This window comes from Lolium rigidum, chromosome 7 (assembly GCF_022539505.1).
Source record: "Lolium rigidum isolate FL_2022 chromosome 7, APGP_CSIRO_Lrig_0.1, whole genome shotgun sequence".
NCBI lineage: Eukaryota > Viridiplantae > Streptophyta > Magnoliopsida > Poales > Poaceae > Lolium > Lolium rigidum.
In genome coordinates this window covers 194,507,812-194,519,509 of record NC_061514.1, presented here as the reverse complement: position 1 = coordinate 194,519,509, position 11,698 = coordinate 194,507,812, and the positions used below count along the sequence as shown (strand labels likewise).

The following is an 11,698-nucleotide window of genomic DNA, read 5'->3' as shown; positions in this document are numbered from 1 at the left end:
CGGAAAAGTACATCATCAGTGGCACTACCGCGACAAAGTTGTCGGAGCTATCGAGTCGTGTGTACAATGGGTGACGGAGATAGCTCGGCTGGCAAACTGTTTGCGCTAGATCGGCTTTAACGGTGTCGGCGGTGTGTATATGTTTATATGAAGAAAAGAAAAAGGTTTTATCTTCTATGATGTGATCATTATTATATTGATCTTATGTTGATGCCATAATTATATGGCATTTCTTGATGACGTGATCATCACTAATGGGCTTATACCACCTTAAGAAAAAGTTGATAGTCGTGTGGTTTGGTTTTCAGCACCTTACTATATGACCTAATAATGTTGAACCATTATGCTAAATTAATGTGTCAATATGTTATGTCTTAGGGAGCGGCTAGGTAGCATCCGGATGCCCATTTGTTTGACCGAGCACCCGGGTGTTTTGGCCAATCTAGCACTCAGCCCAAAAATAAGAATTCAGGACGCATAGTATATGCGTGTCCCAGGCCGGGGCACCTGCGCTAATTCCCCGCGGTTGGGCCAGCTGCCAACCAGACTTCATCCTTAAATATGTAAAACGCAAGGAAAAAATATCAGCGTGCTGGATCACCAGCTCTAGCTCGCGAGGGCCAACCAGGCTCCATTCCTGGAACATGTAAAACACAAGAAAAAAAATACAAGCATGCTGGATCACCTCACAAGGACTGGAACCATATCAAAATTTCCAGGTGTACGATGCAATAGCAACCACCCCGGCAGGAACTTAGTTGGATTCATAGATCCCAGTTATATGTAACAAAGAACAAAACTGAAACAACTTAGATATAAACAAGAACAATCCTTATAGAAACTAAGTTAGATTCAGAAGTCCTCGTGTCCATACAACATATAGCAAACCTGCATCAACTTCGATAAACATGAAACCCAAGTTCATGCAACAAAGAGAAACTTTTTGGAAACAAACTCAGTTGCATATAGAAACCCCAAGTGTGACTACAATAGCTACAGCCGTTAGTCCAGGGTGCAGCTACAGTGGGGTTAGTAACGACGACTGGATGTCCAATGTTGATTGTTGTTGCCTGCAAAACATATACCAAAGAGAAGACATGTCATTTTGCTGATCGCCTTGTCATACAAATGAAAAGCAATTGGCTAATGATGGTCACCTTGTGAGATAGTAGAAATCCTAGTTCAAATATGTACACACAAAAACTTAATAAGAGATATGCTTAAAAGCCTATATAATGTAAACAACCTTTCCTAATAAAAAAATCATTAATCAAATCGTGAAGGCATTGCTTGTATAACCAAAAAGCATGTACTCCATCAGGACATAGGCTTGTAACTCAGATTTAAGATGTTTGAACACATGTTAGCCCAGCTGATAGAAAGAACTTAACTAATAGCATACAAAAAGCAACTTAGTTTATTTCGGCAACAACTTAAGAAAGTTCAACAAAACAACTATGAGGGATGAGTATACAACTTAGAAGATAAAAACACGAACTAAAATCATACTGACAAAAATACAACTTGGTTAGCTTCTGTGCACAACTTAAGCATACTGAACAAAAACAGAAACTTACTTAGCCATGCTGGTCAAACAACTAAATGGAAATCATTATACAATTTACTGGAAATACAACTATGGTGGATTCCAGTACCCAACTTAGCTATATTGAACACTGCAACTTAGTGTAAACCAAGATGCCAAACTTAATGATGGTGCTGCAGAAATAGCTTAACTAACGGATAAAAGAAAGCTAAGGCACGCTAACAGAGTAGCAACTATGTTAGTTTCAATAAACAACTTAACCATGTTTAGAAACCAACTTCATGGAATGAGAATGCAAAACTTAACGATGGTGCTAAAAAAACATAGCTTAACTAGCAGTTAAAGACAACTAAGGCATGATGAAAGAAAAGTAACTAATATGAATTCAGTAACCAACTTAGGCATGTTGGTCAAACAACTAAATGAAAATTATAATACAACTTACTACAAAAATACAACTATGGTAGATTCCAGTACCAAACTTAGCTATATTGAACACACTGCACCTTAATGTAAATGTTGGAAAATAAACTTAAGTAGGAAATAATAAGTTTGATTAAGTAGCCAACTAAACTAAGTTAAAGTGCTGCCCGCGTTACGTGCGTCGGACCAACCTACCGGCAGGCGTCGATCATTCCAAACTACGCGCACTCTGTAAGGGTATTGCCTTGGGTGCAAACAAAAAACTTCTGCACGTTCCATGAGACCATATCCCTAGGTGCCGCACTATCTACTGCCAACAAAACACCTAGTATTCCAACTGAAACTATGCTCTACTGCATAGCAATGCATCTAGAGAAAAATGGCTGACATCCCAATGCTGACATTCACTGTCAGGCTGTCTTCTCCAGCATACGAACAAGAAATTCCATGTTGAAAACGAAAATGAAACAAACGTACATATAAACAAAAAGTGAAACAAAGGACAACTGGGTGGGGGATTTGCGAAGCTCGACGCTTGATAAAAATGAGCAGTAAACAACTTACTTGAGGTTATGATCAACTTAATTACCAGGGATAATCAACTTAACAGAAGTGACTAGCAACTCTACCGAAGTGAAAGATAGCATGGATACGGCAGCAAAACAAAATTTGATAAAAATGACCTGTAAAAAACTTACTTGAGGGTATGAGGTTGGGGTCGCTCCATCATATAAGCATTAGGCACATTTATTTCTCTGCATCAAAAATATCATGGTTATGCATCTCCCTAGTATGGATGCAGCTGGACGCGGACGTCCGCGAGGAGATAAGTCTACGCCGCTCTAAACTCCTAAACAACAGAGCGGACAGACAATAGAAAATAAACAGACATAGCGCACGTCCTGCCTATCCTGCTAGGGCTGCCTCGCACCACCAAAACACTGGCCAGCGCTTCGCCGACCAGCGCGACAACGGTGGCTTTGTATTGTCCTTCCCATGAGTAGCGCCGGGCCGTCGGCAGCGCCTGGCCACGTTTCCCTCTATGAGAAGCGACGTCGGCGGCTTTGTGCCTTTGTGTGCTCCTAGTTTGAAGCCTCATTGTGGTGTGCTTGAGGTGGTTAGGCTCTCGCACGGTGGTGCTTCTTTGTGCAATGACTTCTAATGCTTAATCTAGATATGCATGTATGTACAAGCTAGCTGTATGACCGCCGGGTCTCCGCGGACAGACTATCTCACAGGCACAGACACCGCTAAACATGTAGTGGCGGACGCAGATGCCGCGGACAAGTGCACCTGCATCCTGACTTCCTAGTTTAAGCATCTCAAGATGGCCATAACATAAGAACAAAAAAGGTATGAAAGATCACCAAATCATCTAAACCAAGTGTGCAATTTTTGTAGGTAAATCCAGACTATCATGACCCTGAAAACAATTCAACGAGCACCTGGTGCACGCCCAGCTAAATTGCAAATGAACAACCAACTTACTCTTTGCATATATGGCAGAAAGTCTTCTGGCCGGTGCAGAGGCGCTTGATGTGCCAGCCCAAATGGATGTTGTCGGTGACGAAGGTGTCGTCGCGGAAGTCCGCAGGCGGAAGGCCACCGCTAGCCCAGGCCAACACCAACACCACACCACTACACATCCGAGGCAGCACAGACAACAACCAGGGGAGGCCGAAGCAATATGGTTGATCTGGGGCTCAAGGTTGAAGGAGAGGGCTTCGTGGTGAAGTAAGAGTACCATAGGGCAAGGTCTACGGAGAGGAGATCAGGGGCGTCGAGGGTGCAGCAGGATGCGTTGGTGCGGGGAGCAACGCCTTTAGAGCAGGTCTAACAGACCCCGTAAAAGGGGCAAACCCGTATAATAACCGCCGGTTTGAGGGTTTCGGCTCTACCCGGCCGTCTAGCACGCCCCGTAAAAACGGCCCCCGAATCGTTTTTTGCTGTTTTCGAGTACGGGGCGGGTCCTCGCCCCCTACTTGTGCGGGGTGGGAGCGGGATAGTGGGCGAAACCACTATCGTCCACTCCACTGCGCGGGAAGCATTTCGCTGAAGCCAACTGCCGCTGCCGCCGCCCGATCTCCTCCCCCGCGCCATTCCCGGCCGGATCCGGCCGCCATGGACCGTCCGCAAGAGCCGCCTACCGCCGGCGGTACACCTCCTTCGGGCGCGGTGGTTGATGTCCCCGTCGGAGGTCCGCCGGCCGCCGGCATCGTGTCCGCCATGATCGCCTCCACCATCCCGTCGAAGAGGAAGAGGATCCCGAAGCAATTCTTCGAAGCACCGGCGGCGGCCGCCGATTCACCGGGCGAAGCGCCGCCGGCTGCCAAGAAGACGGGCCGGTTGGCAGCGCATTGAGGATCAATACCACCAGCTGAAGCCTCGCACGAAGAGCATGGCGGACAGATCCTACCGCTCCCTTGAAGGCCGATGGAACATCATCAAGCCGGCTTGTTCTCGTTGGAGTGCTGCCATGGATCAAGTGGCCGACAACCCTCCTAGTGGATGCGTGCCGGAGGACTACGTAAGTTTTCCTTGTGTTGATGATGTGTTCATGATGTGGAAACATCTCCTCATACTATTGTTGTGCAGCCCAAGTATGCTCAAGGTAGGTACAAGGACATGGCCGGCTCAAAGAACAAGGAATTTCAATTTGAACATTGCTTTTCCATCCTTCAACATCTTCCTAAATGGAAGTTGCGGGACAACGAGCCAAAGTGCAAGAAGGAGGCACTTATCACCATGGATGATGAAGCGGAGGACATGAGGGGGAGAAACACCGGCAAGCCCGAGGGCAACAAGAAGGCCAAGGAGAGGGTCAAGGTAGAACTTGAAGCAGCTAGCTTCCGGGAGAAGTTGGATCAACTCATGAAGTCCAAGGAGGCATTGACGATGAAGACGTTGGAGACCAAGCTCATCATCACCGACAAGAAGAGTGTGGTGAAGCTTGCCAAGGTGCAAGCAAGGAAGGAGCTTGACATGAAGATGATCGCAGCCAAAGAAGCCAAGGCCATGAAAGAGCTCTTGGCCGAGGAGAGGGAAATCATGATGATGCGCACCGACGGCATGGACGAGGATCAGCTGGCGTGGTGGAAGGATACCAAGGCGGACATCATTGCGAGGAAGAAGGCTGCGCGTCAAGCTCGTGATCAAGGTGAGTCTCCGGCGAGCGGTGGCGCCGGTGGTGATGGATCCGTTGATGGTTGATCACATTTGGGAATTCCGTGGCTTGAACATTGCCTATGATCGTGTTGTGATGTTAAAACTATGAATTATGCATCACATATTTTGGATGTGCTATGTTTGATGTGAAATTGTTGTGCAAATTTCTGTCTAAAACCCTGTTTTGAGGGGCCAAAAACTCGGACGAGCTAGCAGAGCCCGTATCCCCACCCTCGCCCGAGTTTTTGGCCGGCGAAAACCGGATACAGGGCCCTTTACTCGTGTTATACGGGGCGAAAAAATACGGGGCCTGTTAGACATGCTCTTAGCCCGAGCCGATGCAGGGAGCAACGCCAGCAGGCCGATCGAATATCGGGGCGTGCCTAGGAGGCGTGTTGGTAGGAATGGTGGAGGCGTATATGGCAAGGTGGCGCAGGCGAGTGGCCGATGTTGGAGCCCCGTCGGTGAGCCCGAGCCGCGAAGCTAGGGTTAGCCATAGCGAAGAGATTGGGGGCGGAGTAGCACGGCGCTGGTGGGAATTCGTGCAGGAGGAGGGCGCGGTGCGGCGCCAGCGTATGAAGGTGGCAGGAGCCGGCGGCGGCCGGAGAAGTAGCTGGTCGCGGCGGCGACATCGTGAGGAAGAAAAGGGGAGGAGATGTTGTCGATTCGGGAGTGGTGGGGGAGACGAGCAAGGAAAAAAACAGGACGGTCAGGTGCAGTCCTGTCGGGACAGTCCCACCCGCAGACTCGCACGATCGACCACGATGGAAAGATCGGACGGCACAAAATCGAGTGCTCGTTCTATCAAATAGCATCCAAGCACTTTTTAGCACTTGGGTATGTCTTATGACACGCATTGGCTGAAGATGAAGGTTCCAAAATAATGTTGATTCTCTGATGAAGGATGTTTCTGTTTAAAGAAGTGTAATGTATTAGTGTGATGGTTAACATTATGGTCATGTGTTATCATGTATTTGACTATTATTGTTTACCAATGTTTCGGTGAATCATGATGTAATACTATGTCCAATTTTCATTTGGACATCTTGTATGATTATATTAATGTCATTTTATGTCACTGTAATGTTTACTCAGTGAGGTGTCATTTTGTATGATGTTAATGTCCAAAATAAATGGTATTTCTACCATACCGGTGGAAGTTTTAATGATTATTTTGACATGTTTGATTAATGTTACTGAGATTATAGTGTCAAAATTTGATGGCAGAATGACCAATTTGTTATGAATCCATGTGTCTAATAACATGTTGGATTGCATTATATTTTATTTTATGTTAATATTGAATGTTAACCTAGCAAATGTTTTTCACTGGTGAATATGTGATTTTACAGTTTCTCTAGTCAATACGAAACCAAGGAAAAGTTTTGATTAGAGATTTATTTATGAGCAAATGTTATCATGGTATATGGCAATGTTCTGACCAACATTCATTATTGGCATGTGTCTGTTTTAAATAATTAAGTTCTTTCCCGTTTTAGCTCAACAATGTTACGGGTTAGAATAAAAATGAGCTTGTCACTGCAAGTTATATTAATATTTATAATGATGCTCGTAAAGATGCTATCCATTTCCAGTAATTGGAAAAGATGTTTGCTATAAGGACAATAAAGATTAAAGCATTATAAACCATTTTTTGTTTATTCAAACGAACCTTTTGTTCTTTGTAATGAATCAGCTTCTGTTAGTCTCACCATGTAGTGAGAAAATTTATGTCCTCGATGAATGAATCTTGTGTAATATTGATGTGTGCTATGGCCTAATTAAGATGTAACTGATTGAGTTGAATAGTTAGACCTCGTCAAAATTATGGTCAAGTTTACCACATTTCAAGGGCGGAATGGGTTGTCTCAGTGAAATATGGGAAATGATGACATTCACTTCTCTTACACTACAATGGTGAATTCTCCAAGTAGGATGGAACCAACGAGAAGTCTTATTTAGAGAGTGAATGAATTAAGCTAATGTTTCGACTCATTTTATCATGTTTACTCCCTTATGAACAATATGAAACACACATGAATGTGGCAAGTTTACCGGCCTAATTAACGATCATGTGGTGTATGGTTATATTTCTAACCAATTTTGTTTATAAATATGTGTCACACTTCATTAAGTTCTTTTCCATATTCTACCCAACGGGTGTTGTAGCTTAGAAATGAAATACATATTATCAAGTTTTTGGATGTATGTTTTCCAAAATAAAGTGACCACAAGAATCTGGAGCATATGAACATAAATCTTAAGGAAAGAACTCCATTAGATCTTTGTTCATATGCATTAGGTAGGGTGAGAGTTATGCAATCCTTAATGCAACACTTGTGTTGAGTCTTGAAAAAATTTCCGTGATAAATAATGTGTGTGAGAATTCATCTTGGTGGCCTTTTTTCCATATATGATAAGGAACTTAATAGAGTTTCTGAAATGAGTTAAATATGGTAGGCTCTTAATGGCTCTACAAAATTTGACACTCATGAAATCTCGAAAGGTTCAAACGAAGAATGTTACAATAGTACCTCAAGATGAGAGGGATAAAGCTTCAATATTTTATGTAGATTGAATCTTATTGGCTATCCAAGAGATTTCAATAATCCATATTATGATATGAAGGATCTTGGTAATGCCTCATACCTTCATTATATCAAAAGGAGTATATGTTATATTATGATGGCATATGTTGATGGAGTACGAGAGAAAAATATTATGCACCAGTACCGCTTCGCCTGCTACTAAAATTAAGGGCGATAAAGGTGGACATTTTAATATTCAAGGAACTATTCTAAACTGATAAGATAATATCGAATCCTTATGCTTCATCTATCAGAAGCAACAAGTGTATTTAAGAATGAACACACCCTATTTATGATCGGAATAATTGGAAAATATGCAATAAGTTCAGAAATGGACCATTGAAAAGTTGCTTAAAAGTCTTGCAATGCATGCAAGACAATGAAATTTGCATGCTCACTAATAAGATGTCTAGTAGCCTCAACTTTGTGGGTTATTCAGATATTGGTTTTGCGAGGTGCATGGATATTAAGGTTTCCACGTTATGTCACATCCTCACACTCACATGTGGAGCTATATCGTGGAAAAGCTTCAAAATGACAAAGGCGGCATCAGTAATGATGCAATTTATTATGTGGCATGATAATAGGCTATCTTGCAGGTTGTATGTCAAAGGTATTTCGCAAAATTAAGGTGATATACAACACTTCGAAACCACTTACTGCATTATAACACGCAGTCTTCTATGCGAGTAGCAACAAGTCAAATGGTGTTGCTAAGACCATTAATAATATGTTTCAAGTTAAACAAATATTTATGATTTATATGTTTATGGATCCATTTGTCGAAGGCCTATTACCCATTTTACGGTTATATTGCTAGCATGGGTTGATGAGAAGCTTTTTTGGTCCTGGAAATAGGGACCATCAAATAAACTAACTCCCATAAAGTATTACGTTTTTCATTTCAAGATAGGATGGTGCATTATAAGTACCAAGGTTCAGTGGCATGTTATTCGTCATTGTAACACCATACTTTGGTATGTTATTCCTATTGAGAGTGGGCTTATGATATTTCTTATCCATACGATCTAGGGAGAGAATGTTGGAGTAGATCTTGGCTAAAACCAAGAGAGAAAATAGGGGACCTGGTCAACCACCCACTTATTATGCTGGTACCTGATCGGGGCACCAAAATAAAATAAAAAAACTTGGTTTTGATCCCTTTATTCCCTCGGCACTTTATAACAAAAGATTAGGTAGTGGACACAGGCACATAAACACACCCCACCTCATAACCTCCAACCCTAAAGATGTGATGATGGGGATCAGAAGAACGATGACCACTGCCAGCCATCAATCTGCCTTTTGTTGTTGGCTTGTTCGACCCCAACACGTCTTCACCATGCCTACATCGAGCAAGCACGGGAATGCTTCAATAGCTTGTAAGTTCATTCGAATCCATTCCCTTTTAGGTGTTCTAGATGATGGTTAGGCACATCATATTAAAACCTAATGCTAACACTAACAAGTTTCGAAACGAGGAGTTAGTGAAAATTTGTAATAAGTATATTGGTTAGCTGGAATGCAACCAATGGATTATGTATTCGTTTTGGAAGTATGAAAACGGATATGAGAAGTGTACTATTCGCCCCGTTTCCACCCCTAGTTACAGATGATGTTATAACTGAGGTTTTATTATGGGATTTGCTAGTTCTCAGCTAACTTCATGGTCAGTCAAATTTTGCACCATTTGATTTGTATTTTGATTCGTGCTAGCGATGAGTTACAAAATAAGTTGCAACTGAAATTTGATGATATCATCTAACTGAGAACAAAATTAGTTCTCAGTCGACTGAGAAATAGTCACATCCTTTTATTATACATGAGTTACAATTTCGGAAAATATGTCCCAACCATTGGATTGCTTTATAGTTATGAGTTGTAACCTAAGCTGCAGCTGAAATCCCATAACGATACCCAGTCGACCGGTAATTAGTCACTTCTTTAAAGAAAAAAACAAAGCATGCGAGTCTCCGAACATGGGAACGCTTGCACCAGCTAAATGGCTACAAATTGGACTGTATAGCGGACTCCACGCTACTGGAACGTCCACGGCACGAAGAAGCCGGCGAGAGCCCCGCGCACACATTGTCCGCGAACCTCTCCATGGCCCAGGGTGGTAAGCACATGGGCACGGTGATCCCACCGCCCGTCGCGGGAATGTGGAACGTGGCCAGCGTCGTCGTGGCCGGCCCGCCGTACACCGGCATCCCCCACCCGAGGTCCACCTCGTGAAGGTTCGACTTGGTCAGGTCTGTCACCAGGTACGTCCGCGCCGTCGTGAACCGCGGCCGCCCGCGCAGCACCAGTGCGTCCGCGACCGACTGCGCGTAGTCGTCGGCGGCGATCCGAGCCCTCGCCGCCACGATCAGCTCCACGGTGCGGCCCAGCGACCCCGAGCAGAGCTCGCCGGCCGTTGTCCGCGCCACGCCGAAGGTGAGCGCGTTCCCGTAGAACCCCTCCGGGAGCGGGCGGTCGCGCTTCCCGCGGGCGTTCATCACGAACATGAACCGCACCTCGTCGCCGGGCTCGTACCCGAGCGCGGCCGTCCGGCAGCGCCACGCGAACGCCGACAGAAGCAGGAACCGGGAGCACCGGGCCCTCATCCGTGGCGGAAGTTGCTCTCTGAGCGAGGCGATCTCCTCGGAGCCGAAGAGGAAGGCCCGGTGCACGAGCTCTTCACCCGGGCGGAGCTTGTCGTTGGCCGCGTTGGCCACGAGCTCGTACTCGGGGTGGTGGTAATTGGGACGCGGAGGGTCGCGCGCGTCGAGCAGCTCCCTCGCCCACACCGGCCGCACGCTGGGCGCCTCCATGCCGCCGGCGAGCTCTCCGACGGCTTGCAAGAACTGCGTGATTCCCGGCGCGTCGACCAGGCTGTGGCACACCTGGATGCCGAACACGAAGCCTCCGCACCTCAACCTCGTCACCTTCACGCCATCATGCACATGTGCATCAGTGCATGTCAGCGTCATGAACTACAGAATAAACAATCGAAAAACAAATGTGCATGCCTAGTTACCTGAACGTAGAGCAGAGGCCGGTTGACGACGACGGCGGAGTTGCTCTCGGGCAAGCACAGGAGCTCTCCGGCGCAAGGGACCGGCGGACACAGCGTGTCGCCGAACTCGTCCAACGAGACGTCTGCATCGGCCTCGACGAAGCACACCCCCTCGCCGGTGCAGTCCACCACGAGCTTCCTGCCGGGCAGCTCGCGGAGCCGGCCGGCTATGGGGTAATAGTGCACGAGCGCCGCGGCAAGCCCGTGACGAATGACCCTGGCCGGGTCCAAGCCCGAGCGCGACGGGTGGCTCCGGTAGAAGTAGATGACGGAGCGGTAGAACCGGAGGCTCTCCTGGTCGTCGAGGTCGGAGAGCCGCTTGAGCTCGCGCGGCGTCGGCCCGGCCGGCGCGACCAGCTCGGGCTCGCCACGGCGCGCCACGAAAGCCAGCGACGAGGCGGCCATAGTAGATCGAGAACCACTCGGTTTTGAGGCTGCCGCGTTAATTTAGTTGATCCTGACTGTGGAATGGCGCGACACTCGACTAGTCGATCGTTTCAGATGCATCTGTGTGCGTGTTCACGTTCATATATAATAGCAGCTAGATAATTGTGGAGTGGTCGAGTTTTACGGCCTTACAATCTGAAGAACCGAGGCTTTATTTCATTATTTGGTAGCATAGTATTTTTAAAGTATTTCAACAATACTACAGTTTCTTAAAGTACCACGGTTTCAAATACTTTGATGTGTTCAGCTATTTAACTAAAAACTATGGTATTATTGTATTAATACTTCAGTATCTCACAATACATGCTATTTTTGGAGAAACAACTCTGGACCACTTTTTCTAAAACTGAAATATTGCCAGCCCAGACACTTCCTGAAATACTATGATCTTGTTACACTTCAATTTTAGAAAAACTTTAGCCAAACAAGCGGTTGAGTCGTTGTGAGCCGTGCGTATGTGGTGTGGGCGCT

The 11,698-nt window shown here is 45.7% G+C and overlaps 1 protein-coding gene and 1 long non-coding RNA gene across 2 annotated transcripts; both read right to left on the bottom strand.

Moving 5' to 3' along the window:
- Positions 1-880: 880 nt before the first annotated feature.
- LOC124679449 lies at positions 881-3,570 on the bottom strand. The gene is made up of 3 exons (XR_006994983.1): positions 3,458-3,570; positions 2,668-2,724; positions 881-1,070 (listed from the first exon to the last, which is right to left on the bottom strand). It is a non-coding gene; the product is annotated as an uncharacterized LOC124679449 (long non-coding RNA).
- A 6,158-nt stretch (positions 3,571-9,728) lies between these two features.
- LOC124672417 (benzyl alcohol O-benzoyltransferase-like) lies at positions 9,729-11,185 on the bottom strand. The gene is made up of 2 exons (XM_047208645.1): positions 10,742-11,185; positions 9,729-10,649 (listed from the first exon to the last, which is right to left on the bottom strand). Exons 1-2 carry the CDS (start codon positions 11,183-11,185, stop codon positions 9,729-9,731), a joined length of 1,365 nt encoding a protein of 454 aa, XP_047064601.1.
- Positions 11,186-11,698: the final 513 nt, after the last annotated feature.

Coding starts and splice junctions, on each gene's coding strand:
- LOC124672417 (XM_047208645.1), bottom strand. CDS start 11,185: ATGGCCGCCTCGTCGCTGGCTTTCGTGGCGCGCCGTGGCGAGCCCGAG. Junction 10,650..10,741: donor GGCCTCTGCTCTACGTTCAG/GTAACTAGGCAT, acceptor GATGGCGTGAAG/GTGACGAGGTTGAGGTGCGG.